This window comes from Excalfactoria chinensis, chromosome 1, assembly GCF_039878825.1.
Source record: "Excalfactoria chinensis isolate bCotChi1 chromosome 1, bCotChi1.hap2, whole genome shotgun sequence".
Lineage (NCBI taxonomy): Eukaryota > Metazoa > Chordata > Aves > Galliformes > Phasianidae > Excalfactoria > Excalfactoria chinensis.
Window position 1 is genome coordinate 126,653,107 of NC_092825.1, and position 21,382 is coordinate 126,674,488.

At 37.2% G+C, this 21,382-nt stretch overlaps 1 protein-coding gene across 1 annotated transcript; it reads left to right on the forward strand.

Annotated features, from left to right (window-relative positions):
• Positions 1-6,845: 6,845 nt before the first annotated feature.
• On the forward strand, positions 6,846-20,338 carry IL18R1 (interleukin 18 receptor 1). The gene is made up of 10 exons (XM_072357499.1): positions 6,846-6,894; positions 7,811-8,051; positions 13,213-13,390; positions 14,164-14,317; positions 14,834-14,896; positions 16,249-16,405; positions 16,558-16,691; positions 17,907-18,068; positions 18,353-18,511; positions 19,938-20,338. The coding sequence occupies exons 1-10, from the start codon at positions 6,846-6,848 to the stop codon at positions 20,336-20,338; spliced, it is 1,698 nt and encodes a 565-aa protein (XP_072213600.1).
• Positions 20,339-21,382: the final 1,044 nt, after the last annotated feature.

Here is a 21,382-nt window from a genome sequence, read left to right on the forward strand (position 1 = left end):
TAATCTCCTGGTACCATACATCAGCTCAGAATCTGACACTGAGAATTCAGTGCTGACCTTCTTATGTTTTAAAGGAACAGAAGTGTCTTTTTGGCATGTGACATGTAAGAGTCAGGAATGAGCTTTGACTTTGTTCACTTGATGTCAGTGGTGATCTTGGTAACTTCCATGGTATGATACCTAGCTCCTGTCAATATAAACTATGATAACCATGTGGTGTCTGTGTGTCACGGGTTACCTAGATTTACCTGTGCCCGTGACAGGGGGCAGCCACCCCGTAGGGCCCCTGGCCCGGAAAGGAAGAGGAAAGGGGAATGGGAAAAAAAGAACAGCAGCAGCAATCTAAGGAGGAAAACTTATATTACTAAATATGATCTCAGAATACAAGATAACACAGTATAATACAATATGATTGAGGCTAATAAATCGAACAAAACAGAGAGTCCCCGAAAACTGAGGGGCCTACTGTGAACTCTAGGTGTCACGGCTGGAACGCTTCCCACTCACCGAGAGTCCAAGAGAGAGAGAACTTCAGCCTGGGAGCGAGATTATATATGTCCTCCTCCCATGACTTATCTCTGGCCGCGAAGTCCTCTGGGATACGTAGCTTTCTTCTGAGAGCCGAGTATTTGGGACGCTGTAATTCCGCTGAACTGGAGTATGAACCTTTTAATGATCCATACTGAACATGATGTTATGGTGTGGAATATTAACAGCAACATTACAAAACCATGACACTGTGCAATGGCATAGGGTGCCCTGAGAGGCTGTGGAAATTCCCTTTTTGGAGGCAATTCAGTTTGGACATTGTCGTGGACCTTCTGTTCTGGATGGCCTAGCTTGTGCAGGGGTTGGACAAGATAGACTAGGAAGTCCCTGCTAGCCTCAGCCACTCTGTGATTCTGCCACTCTGTGATCTGCAGACAGCAATTAGAATGTAGTTACATATAGATATAGATATAGATATAGATATAGATATACATACACATATACATATACACGTTTGCCCTTTGTGTGAAGTGTTCAGACAAACTTATATTTGTATATATTTTACTGAGAGAGTGAAACTGGGAAAGTTTTCACTGAGAGAACAGTGAGGTGCTGGCACAGGCTGCCCAGAGAAGTTGTGGGTGCTCTGTCCCAGGAGATATTCAAGACCAGGATGAATAAGGTCCTGGGCAACCTGATCTAGTGTCTCATTTAGTGGCTGGCAACCTTGCCCTCCGAGGGGGACTGGAAGTAGAGGTCTCTTCCAACCCAAGCCATTCTGTGATTCTATGCATATGTAAAACTGATATATTCTGTTGAAAAATTATACTTGTACAACCACACATTCCTGATCCTTGAGAGTGTCAGAAATAGAGCTATTTCACATTTTTTTCCCTAGTCTTTACAGATCTTGGTCTCTGGAAAGTTATGAAGCAATATTCCTTTCAAAATACGTGAAACAGAAAGAAGATGTCAAGGAATAGAGAGTACAGATTTAGGAGATAACATGCATCTCCAGCCACACTATGAGCAATGGGGGAACACCAGATGCTGCTCTCTTGAGCTGAGAACGGCCTTTGACACATACTCAGTTTGTGATATACAGATAAGTGGACAGTGAGCGGAAAAACAGTGGGATGAAAGTTTATGACAGATCAAGAGATCTGATCTTGTGATCAGGACACAAACTTCAGCTCACATTAATTACCAGTGACATCCTCTGGCACCTAATGTTGGTACTAAAACTTTTGAGCATCCTTATGTATGACCTTGGAAATGGAACAGATTATCATATAAACAAATTTTCAGACATAAATCCAAGAAGAGATTATTGACCCATGGGAGTGCAGGGCTGCTATTTTGCATTACAACAGAACAGTGATATCAACAAGGTTCAACCCAATGCATGTGCAAAGTGCTGCATCTGAGCTGGAAAATTTCCATTCAACAATACAGCCTAGAGATCAACTCAGTACAAAGCAGCTTTGCTACAAAGACTGTGGTCACCAACAGCACAGGATATTTGAGGGAGAGGACAAGATCTCATATTTCTGTTTACAGGAATCTGTATGAAAAGTAGAGAAAACTGATGGAGCCAGATCTTTTCAAAGGACCATAGGAATAGGATAAAAAAAAAAAAAAAAAAAAAAAAGCAAGTGATAACTTAGAATATGGGAAATTTCCATTAGAAATTCGGAGAAAGATTTCACTGATAGGTGGTCAGATGTTATCCCTAAAAGGTGTGGAAGCTTGAAAAACATGCAGCCTTCATATTCTAGAACTTCTGAAGAACTTATGAGGCTCCTTCAGAAATGGTATCAGTTGGGAGCATGCTTTCTGACATCAGGGATAGGTAATGATACAAAAATGTTGGAATATAACTAATGCTCAGCTAAGAATCATTGTAACTCAGGTACAGAGATGGCAGAAGTAAACTTAAAAATACTAACAGTTAGAAAAAAGAACAATCTTAGTCTGTGGTTACAAGAGCTTGAATGTGTTGCTCTTTATCAAAGAACCGGATTCACAGTTTCAGTTAGCACCTTCATAATGTGTGGTGGATGGAAAAGGGTAATCAGCTAAGGGCTGACTCATTGGTGGAGCTTCACAGAAAAATCCATTTTCAATATCAGTGTGAACTTCCATTTTCATCATGGCATTTTCACCATGCCACACTGAGCTGTAGTTATTTTCACAGCTGGGCTACTTCACTACTGCAAACCTATTACTTCTCCATTAAAAACTGTATTGAAAAACTGTAAACCTGATTCTGCATACGTTCACAAAACACAACATTAGCTGAAAAGCACAACTTTCCACAATGCAGCTGAAAGTTCAGAAACTTCAGAGTATTTCAAAAGCAAATGAATATGAGAACAACTAATGGAAAATATTGTTGTAAATAGTGAATAAAACAGAAGCAACTGAACAGCCACTGTCAAGTCTTATCCTGTCAAAGTAAATAGCTGATGACATTTAACTTTACCAGTTTTTTGTCTTCTAAACTGCCTTCAGTCTTGCGTAAAATCATTATCAGTATATGCTGTAAAATGTAAAATTGTTACAGCATATGCTTTAAGTTTTAACATTGAGCACTGAGCCTTAAGAACAGTAAACACTGTGAAATATTGTTTACGCATTTAAAAGTAGTTACAGTGGGTCAGATTCTCGGCTGACTTTCCTAGAGTTCTGATTTACATTGCCTAACATTCTGATTGTGTTTATATTGCCTTAATCTCTGATGAGGAAAACAAATGAGGTAAGACAGTAAAACTGTCCAGGGTTTCTCAGCTTCACCTCAACAACAAAACCTGCAAAACACCAGCTTTGTGGAATCCCTCCTTGTTTAGTGTAACATGTCCCTCTCTCTTTTACATTATCTGTCATTACTGGGAAATTCTGTAAAAAGGGTAAAAAGAAATAAAAATAAAAATAAAAATATGGCACCTGTCACCAGACAGGTTTCTGAAGATGAACAGAGTAATACGAGAAACAAAGGAAATCCCAACTGTATGAATTTGTTTCTGTTGCCATCAAAAAGGCTTCATTTAGAAGTAGATCAAGTCATCACTCAGTACCTATCAGATAAAATATTGGTGTGAAGTAAACAGTGGCAGACATTCATTATTCAGGAACTTAAACAGAAAACACAGCTCTCAGAAATCCTGTGTAACCACAGCTCCAACAGGTGAGCATTTAGCTTAAAACCAGCCAGCTGTTGGCGTGAGGCTTGCTTAAGGGTGAATGCTCCTTTCAGAGGAATGGAACTGTGAGATATTTTGTGTCTTGAAACCTTGCATCATTCCACCCCAGAGGGGACACTGGGACAGAAAGAACAGCTCTGAAATCAGGACAGTCTTGTACAGGAGCAGATTTTCCCTTTTCCTGCAGATTGTAATTTGTCAAGCTTTGTGGTTTTTTATATCTTTTTGCAGCCTATCAGCTTTATTGTTTATCTCTTAGCACACTCATCCTCAAAGGTCCACCGAGGGGGGACGGAAATTGTAGCAGAGATAGAAGCTGCTATTCTTAGCCTAGTGTGCACACTCCTGAAGCTCCATCCTACTTTCATCATGCTTCTCAGAACAGAGTTCTGCCACAAACCTTCATTAGAAGAGCAGAGGAAGAGGTGTTTCCATCCAAAACAAACAAAGACATCACCTCAAGCCCTCCCCTCCTGTAAAAGCTGTGAGAGAGAATCCCCTGTCTTCAGACACAACCCATCTCGCCCCATCTGCAGGCAGGGCCTTGAGAGCACTCTCCAAGCCAGGTAACCCCAGCCTACAAGCCAGAGCACCTGTCCAGGCTGCTGCCTTCTAACCCAACTGGGATGCACCCGCCGCCTGCCGTACTCCACCGCCCCACGCAGGAAGGGGAGGTGCTGCGCAGGCTCCTGGTGCGTAGGGTGCGTCTCTCAAATGCTTCCTTTAGAAAAGTCCATGTTCAGAAATTGCTGTTACTTTTCTCAGCGATACAAGCAAAAGTAAAAATCTCACTTCTGCTTTTTCCATTCTCCTCCCTCTGCTCATCAGTTAAAAAAAAACAACAAAAAACCAACAAAACAAAAACAGAAAAAAAAAAAAAAAAAGTGATAATTCCACTCTTGCTTTCTCTGGAGGTTTCTCAGTCTGGGCAGTTTTCGTATTGACTCACTGCAAGATTGCTGTGTTTCAGTGCTGAATTCAGAAGGTTTGTGAGTGCAGCCTGTAACTGCCTGCCGTTTGGAAGGTTACCTTTGCATCCACTGTCAACCTGTGTCGTGAGTAAACACTTATATTCTCTGGGAATTTAGGTGGATTTTTGTTTTAACCGATATCTTGTTTTCCTAACAGAATGGTTTTTAGACCTACCAAGGTTCAGATAACTGCTTGCTAGATCCTTTCTCTTCATGAATCCTGTGTGAATTGTGGCACTATGTAGTCACACATGGAAGAGACTGACATTCCCCAAAAAGCCTTCCTGGAAGAGGTAAGGTTAGTGGCTTCCTCACTGGACCTCCGAATGTTTGTTCATACAGTCTGAGGTTCAGAAGGATCTGTTTTGTTGTTGTTTGTTTTGCCTTGTTTTAAAGAATGCCACAATCCTTTGGGTACAAATTCTGGTTTCCAAAAGTGTTTATCAAAATGAGTTACATGACCAAAACATCTTAGTGTATCAGCCCTCATACTTCATAACATAGAGTTAATGCAGTTTGCAGAATTCCATATGCTCAAGTTTACGTTAAGATTTTATCATATTAAAAATGACACAATGATTCTAAGAGCTGTTTTTATAATTGGGAGTCCAGCTGTAGCTTTAAGCATGTGGGAAATTTGAAAAACAGGTGGTGTATTTGATTTGTTATTTGCAGTCAGGTATCTCAAATCTGGTCATTACTAAGTAGCTTGGATCAGACTTTGTTCTTTAATCCCTGTTGCAAGAATCAAGGGCTATACTCTCCATTCATCAAAACATCAATTTTGTGCTAATGTGATGTGGCAATAAAGAATGGGATTTAGAATTAAAATCTGGTGATATGTAATTTTATCTTAATAGAGTGGTTCATGGTTTCATTGTCTGTGACAATTGCATTTGTTCTAGATGCGAGAGGATGAAATGGAAAGAAAATTCAAGACAGAGAGACCCTTCTTATTTCCTATAAAATATAATAGTTTGAATCTCCGTGTATAGAAGGGAACCAAAACCAGGTCTGATTGCATGGCCCCTTAAAGTTTCTTGTTGCAGTATTCAGCACCCAACTTTCTTCTACTTTCTAAATTGGGATCTGTCTACCAGGCAGTCTGAAAAAAGGGATATGAAATAGTTCTTTCATTTTCTTACAGTTATTTATGGGATGATGGCATACTTGCAATGAGTTGTGGGGAGAGCAGCTTTATATCTTGATGTCATTCTGGAGTATTACTTGAAATGCAATAGTCTACTTCAACCTGCTTGTTTCTACCACGGGAAGTTTCTGGCTGTAAATTTCAGACAGGTGGCTTACAACAGTAAGTATGTACCTTCTCAAACTGCAAAAGTTTCAGGTTGAAAAGACAAATAAATAGAATGCTGAAAGAGGTAACTTTTGACAGCTGCGTGTAAAAAATCTCTCTTGAGTATATGTCATATTTATACATGCATGTTCAGGTTGATGACTAAGTTGATGACTAAGGACATTTGTGTTCATTGAACTCAGCATCTATGCTTTCTGCCTTGTTAGCAGAAGTGAAGCATAGGTTGTAGGACTGGCTCTGCCCTTGTTTGCCCCCTGATGAAAACATTAGTATTCTCAGCTGGTACTTACTTGCTCAATAGATTAAAATGTAAGACAAAATTGTAGACTTCAATGTTTTCCAGCAGTCTAAAATTAGACACTTGGATATCTGATCTATCAATGTTGTGCTGTTCTCCTGGAAAATGAGGGAATTTATTAGCTGTGTTTTTGTAAGGTCCTGTCTTGCAAATACCATGCTCTTTGTAGGAAAAAAAATCCACAAAATACTGTACTGAATTGGAATCCTAGTGTAGATGCTTCTCAAAGACTTTCAGTTTACTCAGGAATACAAAAGACATTTAATGATCATGAAAGTGGAGAAAAAAACCCCATCATTGCTTTCTGAATTTGAAATGAAACTTGCCAAGGAAAACCTAGACACGTTACCTCATACATCAAAATACCTGTTATGGTAAAAATGAGTAACTTTTCATTTGACAGGCACTCTTCAATGATGGGCATTAGTTCTCACAATGCTCAAACAGGTCTGTTTCATTGCACTTGTGATGAACTTAGTCTATTTTCCTTAGGCTTTCAGTGTGAATAAGAAGAACTCAGTTTCATTTTTTTTTTCTGGAGAAAAAGTGAGAAGTAACTCAAAGAAATGACTCTCATGTTTTTTTTGTTAATTTTTATCACCGAAACAGCCACAGGTAAGTATAAATCCTCATTTCAACAGTAGAACCTTCAAAATATTTGCCAAATATAGGACATCTTGACAGTTTTTCAGACTTTGAAGTTTTTTACTTTGCATTTAAGAATAACATCTTAAATTTTTTTCAGTTTCAGCCCAGCTTCAGACTTTGGAAATTTCACTTATAGTAAAAGAATTATGAAGTAATTACGCTAGAGATGAAGATGGCTAGACACACCTGATTCTATTGAGTAGGAGCATGGCTGTATGGAGAGCTACAGCAAAGAGGAAAATGATCCTGACTGTGGCATTCAGAAGTGTTGCCTCAATAGCTGCTAGAGAGAGACAATCTCTAGGACATATAGGGCTTGAAAGCTTATTTTTTCTTGACTATTTGTGCCAGACCAGGGTTCCTTTTCTGTATTTCAGGTGACTTTCATGTGCAATCGTACATTTGGAAAATTTGATTAGAAAAGTAGACTTTCTGTGTGAAAAATTTAGTCTCAATCTTGTTTCAAGAGAAATTTTTCAAAGATATGAAGTTTTAAAGAAATCTAATCATGTAATGAGTGGGTATTAACTAAGAAGAAAATGTACATCTTAATTCATAGACTCTTTGCTTTTATGGCAGTTGATCAGTTCTGAGGATTAGCCTTCTCTGTCAAGTCCAACCATATGTGAGTATTTTTTCCGCAGCTGCTTTATTATAGAGTGAGGCCAATTTCTGCTGTTTTTGCCCATTTTGGATCCACATGAAAGAATTATAGGGAAATGTCTAATTTTTTTTGAATCCTTCTATGTCTAATAGTTTTGGTTGAGTAAGATAGTCTGAAATAGATTTTGCTGGAACAAATAAATTCTGTCAGTCTACTTTAAAGTCAAGTTGGCATTATTTTCTAAAAGAATATTGAGCCTTTTTTCCTCTTTCTCTGAAGAGAAGCTGTGTCCTCTTCGTGCCTCCATTGATGTACTAGAAGGGGAGTACTTTTTCCTTTGTTTCCCTGAGTCAAAACAACAACATTCTTGGAAAGAAGAATACACAATAAACTGGTACAAAGAAAGTGCTGGAAGGCAAAAGCAAATAAAGGAAACACGCAGAATTGTATCCCAAATGAATTTTCTGGAGTTTTGGCCAGCTGAACTTGGTGACTCTGGTAATTATTTTGTCACTCAAAGGTGGGTACACAGCAACTGGATGAGCATCCTGCATTTACCATTACTTATTAATGTGATAATTTCTTTGTCTTAATTTGTATTGTTTGTGGTATCTACATAAGAGATGTGAGAAGAACTACATTAACTGTGATGTCACAATTTTTCAATAACCACCCAGAGGGAACTATAGTACATACAGATAGCTGTAGGCAAATACAGCCTTCCAAGGACTGGATAAAACAGGTAGCATTTCTGCTGTTCTGTGGCTAATTCCCTAAGCATAAGAAGAGAGAGGCACTCCTGTCAACTACCAAGTAAAATGAAACATTTTTACAAAGTAATCCTTCACTGTGAGGGTTGTGAGGCAATGGAACAGATTGCTCAGAGAAGTGGTGGTTGTCTCATCTTTGAAAGTGGTTTAAAGCCAGGTCAGCTGGGGCTTTCAGCAACCTGATCTAGTAGATGGCAACCTTGCCCATAGTAGGGTAATTGGAAATAGATGATCTTTATGGTCCCTTCCAACCCAAAGCATTCTTTTATTCTGTAATTTGCTTGTCCTCTACACCTGTTCTTACTGTATTGAGTGGAGCTCATGCTGTGATGCCTGCTGATTAAATCAAGTAGAATGCAGTTAACAGAGGCATAGTTTAACTCTGGTTTCTGTGCAAAGCCTTGCATACCTGAAGCAGTTCGTGAAGCAAGTAAAATAATTGGATTTAATTTCTTACAACCATAGAATGTCACAAGTCAAAAGGGGAAGTAAGGTTGGGCCTCAGGTGATCATGGTATTCTTTATCAGACCATGAGGAATGACCAAAGGACTAGATTTGTTATAGGAGTTTTTAAGACAAACCTGCACTACAACTGTACTTCAGGATTTACAGTTGAAGGAATAACTCATTTTAAATTATTTTGCATGTAATGATCTGTGCTGTTGCTGAAGTAATCTTTTTAAGATTCTTTCTTGGCTCATAAAGGTTGATGTGTCACGATAGAGTTGCAAATACTGTGAAGTGCTGTCCACATTTCTCCAGAAGCACTTCAGACAGAAATTTGATAACATAATACTAGATCATTAGATTTTAATTATTAACTTGTTATTTAGTTAAAGTTCAAGTTAACACAGAGGATGAAAACTTCATGTTATACTTTTCCATGTACGGCTGGTTTTTTATCTGAAATGCTGAATATTGTAAATGAGAAGATGTAAGTAGAGCAAAGATGCACATGAATATTTCTTTTAATATATTTCCTTTTAATGGCAAGCTTTTCTTTCTCCAACTAGTAGATAAAGTTTGATAAGTATTTTCCTAGGATGTGTTGAACCCAGTCTGAAGAGCACTGGCCTTAGGGATGATGACAGTGGTAATCTAGCTACTTTGTTCTCCAAAGTAGTACAGATTTAGCATATTACTGTGTACAGGTATATGTCTAAATTAACAGAGGTATAAAGCAAACTGATCAGTGTGGTATATAGAGATTAGATAGCACTTGACTTGATAGGCCTATACTTTTTGTTTCAAATCTGAACTTGCCATACTGTACTACTTTATTAATGGCCTTGAGCAGTCATTCATACAGTAACTTAACTAAATATGGTACTAAAGTGTTATTAAATCTAACAGCTCACTCTACTGCCAGCACCTAAATAATGCTGTAAAATACATGCTCTGGCTTATTTTGGCATGGAGTGAGCAGCATACCTGAACCACAGTGCTACCAAAGGAGATTTTCATAATAGGGGTATTAGAGAGGAAATCTGTGATAACACAGCTGTAAAAGCTTTGAGTTGGAGTAGTGATAATAAACCAACAGTACATTACATCAGCTGTATAAAACGAATGCATGTAAGAGATGGAGGTGATGGGAAAAGACCCTGAATAAAATTATTAGGATAGAGTTTGTTAAAATGATTATCTGTTAAAAAAAAAAAAAAAAAAAAAACATGAAAGGGATCCTTCATGAAATGTTGTGATTTACTGATCTAAGAAAGAAACTCAGAAGAAAGTTTTTGATTTTATCAAAGTATTCGCTTGCAACTGAGTTTTGATTTTGTTATGAAAACCTTTCTCGTTTTCTAAGTATACTTTTGAAAAATGTGATTTGAAAGGAAGCATTTTTATTTAAGAAAAAAAGTTCCTGAATTAAAAGAAAATACTTTGACCACCATGGAACAATTTTAAAGTTAGTTATTTACTTAGAATTTCTTCATGCTAGACCCAAACAGATATTCAGGGTTTGTTGTTGTTGTTAGGATTAGAATGAAGGTCATTAGAATAATAAAGTGTTTGGCTTTTTTAATGGGATTCTCATTGCATTTTGGGGTCAGTTTTTCTGGTAGTTCTCAGTATTGGAAAGCATATTAAGCAGTTAAAGCAGTAGAAGACTTTGCATAATCAGTTTTCTGCTGTGAAGGACAGCTTTCAGTAATTAACTGACAAGGAAAACCTGTGGGTTATTGTGGGCTACTGAATTGGTTTAAGATTTAATAAGATTGATACAACGAAGTTTGTTTCAGAATGTTTATACTAGGCTAAAATTTTGATTTAGAATTAAACAAGCTATGCATATTTTCACTTATCTGTTTGATTTATAATTAATTTAGGCATATTGTAAGGTATAGTGGGTATTATTTTTTAGCTGCATAGACAGTTTTATTGACCAAAGAGTCAATCAAATTCACTGCAGGTTTTCAGTAACTATATGACAGTACAGTATAAATTTTTTGCAAGCTAATTAATTATTTCCTGCTCTGTTGCAACTGATGATGTGTAAGAAGAGAGAGGTGAAAATGTTGTAACAATGTATGTACATTGTGTTATCCACTTATTTTTGACTTAAAGAATAATCAGAAGGTTTTTAGCCCAACAGGTTTGTTCTGCTGAGATGTAGTGTACGTAGCCAAAGATGTATATGCTGATGTCTTTGCACGTTTATTAGTACAGTAGACTAAGAACATAGTTTCAGGAATTAATGGATATCACCTGAAAGCCCGAGTGTGTCCATCTTCAGCAACATCTCTTGAACATAAAAGATTTCATAGGCACTGGGTGTGGGAGTGGTAAGAAGAAATCTGTTTCACACATTTTTGGCAGGATTTCTAATTTGTGTGGTTTTTGTACCTATATCCTGTGGTTATCAGAGGAAAAAAAAAAAAAAACAAACAACAAAGAAACCAACAACAAGGCAGGTCATCTTGTGGCTCTGTACTAGTGACCTTGAAATAAAGGGTTCCTGGAAAAATGAGTGTCAATTCATGACAGACACCAGATATAAGTTCCTAACATTGCTTACTTTTTAAGGTGACTAGAACTGCTGAATGCAATGGGAATACACACATGTGGAGATAATATTGTATTGAAGGCTGAGTGTCAGGTTTTCGGGGTTTATTTTTGTGGATTGAAATATTGAGATAAGACTGGATTGTTGATCTGAAATAGCTTAGAACTGTGTATGTATGCAGTCTTTATGGTAAACTTGGATATATGCCTTAAGGGCTTTCAGTTCCCTTTGTGCTCTCCTAAGTCAAGTTGGTTTTTGTTCCTTCTTGGTGAGTGAGATGGAAAGTTTGTTAAACCAGGACCTGTTTTGTGAGGCCAAAAACTATCACAAAAGAATCACAGGTGACAGAAATGTAACAGCTCAGACACTAACAATTCAACCAATGCAACTTAATGTATTTCTGTTGTTGAAAGTCATGTGTGTTGCAGACAACTAGAAATTGCTAAAATATTAGTTAATAGCTAATTTATTTATAGTTTTTTATAGGTATGCTTTTGCAACTTACAGGGAGTGTTTCCTTGTCAGAATTTGGCTCATCAATCAGAATATCACAGAATCATTGAACATGTGGAGTTGGAAGGGAACCACAAGGACCATAGAGTCCAACTCCTATCCCCATGCAGGACTATCCAACAGTCAAACCCTATGTCTGACAGTGCTTTCAACATGCTCCTTGAACTCTGTCAGCTTAGGGCTGTACCCACAGCCCTGTGCAGCCTGTTCCATGCCCACCGCCCTGTAGTACAGCCCCTTTCCCTGACCCCAGGCTGCCTGGGGTTGCAAATTATCTTGTCTGAAAACAAACATGTAAAAATGTAAACATGTAAAATTGGTCATGCAAACTGAGCTCTGAAAGGGTGCTGTCTGTGATCCCACTGCTGACTGTGATGAGGTCCGATTTAAATATGTAGATGTGATGTTGAAGAATAGATGAGGACTCTTTCAGCCTTTCTGAATACGTCTCTGAAGGAAATGCTGTGACAGGGTTTTTCCTGCTTATGAAACCATAGCTAAGTGTTTGAGAAACTAAATCACTTAGTTGCAACTGACTGTCTGAATCTACGAATAACAAAAAGAATGGAGGAAAATCTGTATGTTGAAAAATATCTTCCATGTGAAGAGGGTGAATAAAGCTGATAGGGGAAAAAGCACTTTACTTTAGAAGAAGGACAATTACTTTAGAAGAGACAGTTGCTCTTCTATCCACCTGGGGTGGCCAGCAAACTGTAGAGCTCTGTTCAGTGGAGGCTATCTGAAAACGAGATGAATGCTTTCCAAAATGCTTTCTTTTACAGACATGCTTAAATTCAAAAGTGATTCAGTAGTTCATGAAACTTGCAGAGTTTAGGAACATTTCCAAAATTTGGGTGATTTTCTGCACAATATCAAATGATGAGAAAATAGGACTTTGTGAACAAAACCAGAGTTGCCTATTTTTTTTTAAATATTTTTATAATAAACAGATTTATCAGTTACTACTTTAGACCTTATCAAAGCATGGGAAGTTAAACTTGCAAGATCAATAGCTGATTCAAGCTACTTGAAATCTTTTATTTCCTTGTGTAACTATGTATGATGCTACAGATATTTGAATGCTTGTTCTGGTAGATATAGCTTGTATAGTTTATCTACCAGAACAAGAACAGTGTTGCCACATTTCAGAGACATATTTTATTGTCAAATTCTTTATGATAGGTAATTTAATTTAGATAATTTCTTTTACTGTGGGAAATAACACATTTGGTATAGAGGAGTAATAAAGGAAAAGTAAATCATCTGTTCACAGTGCTTGTATTTTTTACCTGTTAGAGCTTAGAGGACTTACTTTGTTATGTAGCTTGCTAAGCTGCATTCCTTTAAAAAACTCTTAAAACTGGTTTTGCAAATCTTTTTTTCACAGCAATGGGAAACGAAATTTCACAATTCAGAAGTGGACCTTGAATGTACTTGAAAGAAATAAAAGCAGCTGTTTCAATCAAAATCATTTAACAACTGAAATTCAAAATGCTGGAACTGGTCATTCATTGAAATGCAGTGATCTGTCTGTCAATGAAAATGACAGCATAACATGGTATAAGGTAATCAAGAAAATCAAAGCATTGGCTATAGATAGAACATCTACAGATAGAGTATCCAACTGCAGGAAAAGTGAATTACTATCAAAATTAAAGTGCTTTAATTTTTCAAACTATTGGGAAAAAAAAAAGCCTTTAGAGAGATACACAGAATAAAGTTTCTCTCTTCTCTCAAGTTCATTATAAAAAATATCTATAATCAGAAATTACTGGTAGTTTAGAATGGATCTGATGTGCATGTCTGTTAGCCTGTTTATCGGTTTTGCTAATATAGGTGTCATCCTGACACTAAATGAATTACCAAGGTATTTGTTTAACATCTGACATGTCCTTGTGAAGTTATTGAGAAACTTTAAAATTTTACTGTTCCTGAACATGTTTTACAGAATGTGTAACAGACCTAGTTCTGTTCACTTTAGGCAGATCTGATCTTTGGAGCAGTTTTGCTGGTGCATAGACAACAGATGAAGCACTTATAAACTATTGAGTACTGGTATAATCAGCCATTACATTTAGCACCCTGACTAGGTTTCATCCAGCCAACCCCTGCTCTCCACTTCAACCATTCATAATGTAAGGTAGTTCAGGCGGTGCTCTCAACTTTTAATGGGTTGGATGTTCAGGTGTTTCCTTTAAATAACTGTAAATGGAAACTGGGGCCCCACCTCCTTTGAATCAGATAAATGCTGTTGAGATAGTAAAAGAGTGATGCTGATTTTGTCTTTTTTAAGATTTTGTTTCATACAGTATAATATTTTCTTGCTGTATTGATGCAGGACTGTAAGAACTATGAAAATGAAAGCGGACGGGAACTGGACTTTAAAACCTTATCAGTTCAGCACTCTGGAATATATACCTGCAAAATTTCCATCAGTCATCAAGGGAAGATATACCACAGCACAAATACAATTAGGCTGATAGTAGAAGAAGGTAAGAATACCTTCTGATACTGAAGCATGCTTTCTGTTCACCTTACTGTGGAAAATGTTCCCTACTAAATCTATTTGTGACTGGATGTTGTTCATCATTTCTTGATAAGTATTTTGACAAGATTAGATCTGGCAGTCTGATCTATCTTGCAATATTTCAAAAATAAAAAAGCAGAAATTCATATATTACCAAATTTGGAAAATTTATTTACTAAGTTTTCCCTGCAGTTTTAGGTGGCTTATTTATTTATTTGTTTACTTGCTGTATGTTATACAAATTTGGGGGGAAGAGCCCTTCCAACCACTGTAAACCATCTGCCCTATATATAATGAGATGCAGAAAATATGTCAGGACACACTGCTTTTTTAACTGATGATAATGATGGATCGAGGTATTTCTCTTCAAATTAAATGAAATCTATGTGATTAGTTCCAGAAATGTGTCATTTTTACTGTTGTAGAATGTAAGAAAGCTGTTATTTCAACAGAAAAACTTCTTTATATATATATTTTTTAGATGCACCAGAGACTGTAACTTTGGGGATAGTTGGACGCGATGAAGAAATTCAAACAGAAATAGGTATCAAATTAATAAGAGTATTTTTATGGTAGCTACTTCGTATATATGTTTTAGTCACGATCTCTGGCTAATGGTCCGGTTAAGCATAACTGAAATAGTTGCCTACATACCCTGCTGGATCTAAAATGTCCTCACAAATGGTTATGTTTTCACTAGTGGGTTCCATGACCTATCTACAAGTACACTGAATTCACTCTTGCAGAGGCAGAAGAGGAGGTTGTTGTTATGACCATCAAGAGAAAGTGGTGGTAATGATACACCAGCCCTCCATGGCTTTATTTTTAGACAGCAAACAACACAGAACAATGTGTGAAATATGTCTGTTTTTTTGTTTCAGTGGTCAACAGTAATAAGTGATCCTTTTCACGTCTGCTACAGTCAAAGATGTTATTCTGAAGTGCATTATGAAATCTGAGGGATGACAGTCCTGGCAATAAAAGGATGTAGATCTCTTACTGCTGCAAAGAATTTGTTGTATTGTAAAAATCCTAATCCTTGACTATGTTCCTAGCTGTGTGTTAGATAACATGGTCTGAAGGAATCGCACAGTACTGGAAACAGTCCAAGGTTTTCTTATTGAGATTGTATATGATTCTTAAGAACATAAATTTTCCTGTCTTTTTCATGCCCTGTGTCTGAGGACTTCTCCCATTCTATTACCCAGTGTTCTCTTATACCATTTTGCAAACTGTTCTTTAGCACCTCTGTTGTTCATATGTGAACCTCATTTGCTCAGCCAAGGGAGCACAACACAGAGGTCAGCACAAGCCATAGCAGGCTTTGTTATTTCTTTGTGTTGTTGTATACAGTTTAGTTATCCCCATCAGCTGGCTTAATTCCCCTTACCTGGCCCTGGGGTACTGGTGAGTTGTCCTTTTCGTTTCCTGCAGCACACATTTTTATTCACTATAGTTTTTGGCCTATTTAAACTTTTCTGATTGTGACAGAGTTAATCTGACGTAAGATCCTCACTGCAGTGGAGTGCAACAGTGCTTTGTACATGGCTACCAAAGCACCTCTTGTGCAGATGGAACATGTATAAAACTTCATGCAAGGGCTACTAAGTTCAGAAAGGAGGACAGCACCTTGGATACCTGACCTGTAAAGCTCATATTTTCTCTCCTTCTCAGGAGATATTTCTCTCCTCTGGAGATATTCAAGACCCGCCTGGACACCTACCTGTGCAATGTGGTGTAGGGAGCCTGCTTTGGCAGGGGGGTTGGACTCGATGATCTCTAGAGGTCCCTTCCAACCCCTACAATTCTGTGATTCTGCGATTCTGTGATATTTTGCTGCACCATAAATGTGAATGCTGCTTTTGATTAGATCTTCTTATGTAATGCTCTGTTTAGGTAAAGAAGAGACACTCAACTGCACAGGTTTCTTCGGTTATTACATACAAGAAGATGCCAACCTCTACTGGTGTTTTAATGATACGTTTCCAAAGAAATGTTCAGGTATTCCTGAGGCTGACCCTCCAATATGTGAAGAAGATTTAATAAATTCACGGTAAGTTTCCAGAAAATACTGATCTTCAGTTGTATGTTGTGGACCTTAATGAAAATGCCTGAGATTCTTCTACACTTTTCCTCAAAATCTGCTTCTCAATTCATTGTAGATTTTTATGCAGGTAGTGTTGCTAACATCATTCCTTGTTGCAGTTTGGGAAACACGTTTTATATCACAAGGCTTCTAAGGATTAAAAAAGTAAGAGAGGAGGACTTCCATCACAATTTCACCTGCAGACTGCAAGCTGATGATATAACAGACGAAAAAGTAGTGAAACTGAAGAAAGGTACAGTATCATCTATGGATCATTCTTCTCATTTTTTATTATTATTCATGCCAGCCCTCTTTGCAATGGTGGCACAGTGCTGATTTCAGAATATCAGTCCCAACACACATGCATGCTTGTAGAGGTCTTTGCCTCTCTGATACTGGGCTTAACATTCCTCCAGATGATTCCTTCTGCATTGAGCTGGGGCAATGGAGATAGCAGCAGCTGTCTGAGGCTTCCTGGATAAACCACTGCTGCCATGGGAACATCTTGAGGAGGCTGAGTTGAGCTCTGGCTGACAAATCCCTTTGTAGTAGTTTGTTAGAAAGGGTAATCTTTGATATTCCTACTAATGCCTCAAACACTTCTGGTCAAAGATCACTCTCTTGTCAGGGACTCTATCTCTCTAGCATTGGAAAGCTGACTTCTATCTGACAGCAATACTATACATTTATTGTTTAGAGAGCTTGGAGATTTCTGGCATATGGACATTCCCTTCTTTTTTTTTCCATCTCAGGACTTTCCATTCTTTATTTAGAGGAAATATTTGACATTAAGTGTGCAATAGACTAGTTGATGTTAAAATATGCAGCAGATAATAGAGCAAATGAAGTACAGACTACGATGAGCATGACATGACAGTGCTTTCACAAAGGACTTCACAAACATTTAATCCATATTTGGAATTTAAATCCATATTTGGAATTTAAATTGAGAGGATAACAGAATAAATAAGCAAAAAAAGCTTGAAAGAGAGTAGAGAGAGAACAAAAAAAAAAAAGATTAAAAAGGACATGAAGTGCTGTTATTGATGAGCTGAGAAAGGAGTAGCAAATAAGAGGAAACAATAAAGATCCTGAAGAGAACTTATCATGGAAGCAGTTGACCTAGAATATCTCTCCAGTTTGGGATGTTGTACATCTTTGAGGAGTTTTATCTCAGTATTGATCCCATGTGAAACTCATTTATGTGTATCCAGGGTATATGGGCATACATAATTTAATTATTTAATTTAATTATTTAATTAATAGTTTTTATAGTAATCTATGTTCTGTAGTTCTTTTCCATCTCAGGATGAATGGCGTATATGTGTGCCTGAAATATTATCAGGAAAGGATTCACATCAACATTTCAATTTTAGTGATTTTAAAATGTCATGAGTATTTACTACCATAATTTTATTATATAATACTCTCTGTTATGGCTATAATTTTCTGGGTTTCTCTTTTACAGGAAACACTCGAGATCTGCCTATGCATGTATTTACAACTGGAATGATCCTTTCTGTACTGTTTCCATGTGTTGCTCTGGCTGTGGTAGCTGTCTGTGTGATGTTCAGAGTAGACTTAGTTCTATTCTACAGGAACATAAGCCAAAGAGATGACACTGCTGGAGGTATGAATTGGCTAATGCTGACGTTGAAGTGGAGCACTGATTAAAAAATAGCTTCTGATAGGTTCTATAAAACAGCCATGTTTGAGTAAGTGGCAAAATAAATGATTTTAATATATGATTGAGAGAGGATATAATATTTAAAAAAAAAAAAAAAAAAAAAAAAAAGAGCAGAATCTTCTAGATGCTCTGCAGCTGAGACAATAATTCTGTAAACCAGAATGGTAGATCAGATATTTTATTTCTAATCATTGTCAACAACACAAAAATTGGTGATTTTTTTCCAGATGGAAAAGAATATGATGCTTTTGTATCTTACCTGAAAGACTGTGTTTCTACTAGTAATGAAGAGAGAGAATTTGCTTTGAAGACATTACCAATGATATTAGAAGAAAACTTTGGGTATAAGCTATGTATATTTGAGAGAGATGTATCTCCTGGAGGAGGTAAGTGTACTGAATATTCTTGTAATTAAATAAACACATCATTTTCATGCAAAGCTAAAGGAATTCTATCAGAAGTTCTTTACGTTGAAGTGGTACCTTTTCATTTTACCTAGGCCATGCTTGCTCACAGAGGCAGGAAAAGACACTGTAGATTTTATGTAGTTTTATGGCTTCGTATACACACACATACGTACCTTCAATTATGCAGTCAAGATAAATAGATGGAAAAGCTGCCATGGAGAAAGGGTGCAAGCAGAGAATGCAAGGTGCTTCATCATCATAAAGCTCTTTCTCTGCAGGTGTCTGTGAATTAACTTACATTTACTGCACAGAGAAATTGGTGGTTCTGGTATTAAGTATTCTCGGGTAACTCATATGTTTGTATCCTTGTTTTGGCAGTCAATAGTATTTGTTTGTTTGTTTTAATCCAATAGATGGCAAATGAGAAAGAAAATATACATGAGTATATGGCATTTTGTTTCCTTAAGTGACCTATGGCCTTTTATGTTCAAAAAGAACTTAATTCCATTAATTTGAAGACCTGTTTGGGGAATAGGATTCATGTTAAAATCTGAGAACAGTAAGCTCAGTCACCCTCCCTGTCAAGGCAGGGTCTTCTGTCCATGTATCCTTTCCTGACCTATTTTGCAAATCTGTTAGAAATACCACAAATTTCCTGACTGGTTCTGAGTATTACAAAAAAGGCTTTCCTATGTGCTCAACTTAATTCTTCAAGTGTTGTAGTTTATTTCATTTTCTCTGGCATGATCTACTGTGAATACAGAAAACATATTGTTTCATTCTGTTTACAGGAACCTTCTATTTTCATTACCCTTGCCAGTCTCCTTCTCCTTTCAGTTTTCCTTTCTTTTGGTTACTTCTGCTGTTTACTTTCTTTTTCCCTACAAAGCACATTTTCTGCCTCTGTATTCTCTGTAGACCTTGTTATTTCATGGTTGTGGAGATAATGCTGGAACTTGTCATTTGATGATAGTCTTCTCAGCCTTGGATTGCTGGCAGCAGATCTGGGATTTCAGTGGCACAAAAGGAGGAGTGAGCTGGTGTTCACTGAATAACCAGAGAGAGGTGGCTGTTGATGACTTGGTGTGGAATCACTCTAATGGCATCTATGGATGAAGAATAAATATTACTGTCACCTTCTGTACATATGATTACACATAGATAACTTGGAAATTGTATGTAGATTCTTATCTGCTGCAGAGATTAAGCTTTGACCATGGGAGAGCTTATTTTCACAAACTCATTATCTGTAATGCATATTAATCCATACTTAAGGACAGGATATTTCCATGCTGTCACTTCACAAGAAGAATATTTTTGTACATGTGCCACTGTTAAAGGGAAAGTCAGTTCAGTGCCTGCCCTTTTAATTTGGTTTAATAACACATTTATTTTTAATTTGCAGCTGTTGTTGATGATATCCATTCATTCATTGACAAAAGCCGAAGATTAATCATTATACTGAGTCAGAACTACATTTCTGACAGAGCCATATATGAACTTGAAAGTGGACTGCATAAAGCTCTAGTAGAAAGGAAAACGAAGATTATATTAATTGAATATATGCCTATAAGTGACTACAACTTCTTGCCAGAATCACTGTCTCTTTTGCCATCTAAGAGGGTTGTTCAGTGGAAAAAAGATAAATCTCTCCCTGTGAATTCCAGATTTTGGAAGACCCTTCGATACCTAATGCCAGCAAAACCTACCAGGTCAAACACCAAAGAACACTGTATGAATCTAGATCTAGGCTCAGAAGGGACTCAACCATGGACTGGAGGCTGTGACTTTAATACAGTCATATAGGAATTCTAGAGGTGGAAGATGCTGCAGAAAGCTGCCAGCTTCAATAAATTCAAATAGAAAAGTCAAACTGAAATCACTTTTGAGAGACAGTGCTCATAACAGCCTGAGATTTGAGAAGAATGTTAGAATCATAACATTTGCTAGAACCATGTTAACTCCATTACTAAATTATATTCCATAGGATGTTTACTCAGCAGTCTGTACAAAGAGCTGAACACTTATTCCACAACAACTTAATTGTGTAACCTTTTGGTATTGCATTTTCCTACCTGTAAAATGACATTAGTTAAGTATGCATATTTCTGATATTTAGGTGCTTTTGGTTTTTTGTATGGTTATTTTCTAAGGATCACGCTTGGAAGCAAGACTGAATGTCTCCTTCTCTAGAAAGCTTGGCAGACAGGCTTTGAGCAGCACTGAGAAGTGAAAACAGAAAGGCAGAAACAGAGGAGTCATATTTAATCAGGCTGACTGTATTCACTGCTGAGTAGTGTGCCATGGTAAAAGGAGACAAGGGAAAATAAGGCTATGTATATATAAATTAACAACAACTCTTATTGCTCTTAGGTCCCAAAATGCTGATTTTAACCAAGGCTTAAAACTGCCTGCTTTCTGTTTGCCAGTCGCTAGAGAAATGAGGCTATTAGTAAGGCTTTTATAGACTGTGGTTCTACTGGTTTTCCTGATGATGTCTGTGTCAATTTATATGTGAACTGACATGATAGTTGCTTTGAGATCATTCCAGTAATTCCTTTAGCATTTTTGTATCATTCTTTTCACTTAATAAAAATTTATTTCCCACTCTGTATAACAGTGGCTTCTGTTTTTGCTGCAGTTACTCAGCAGTGAGTAGCAAAAATCAGATTTTGAGAAAGGAAAAAAATAATAATGCAAGAATAAGCAGGAGTGTTGTTAGACCCACTCTCCACAAGCAGTAAGTGTCTCTTTTGTGCTGTAAAATATAGAAATAAATAAACCAAGCTGAATTCAAACAAGCTTCTGGAATAAATAATTTTCTAGAGGAGAATGCAGATGGGATCAGTG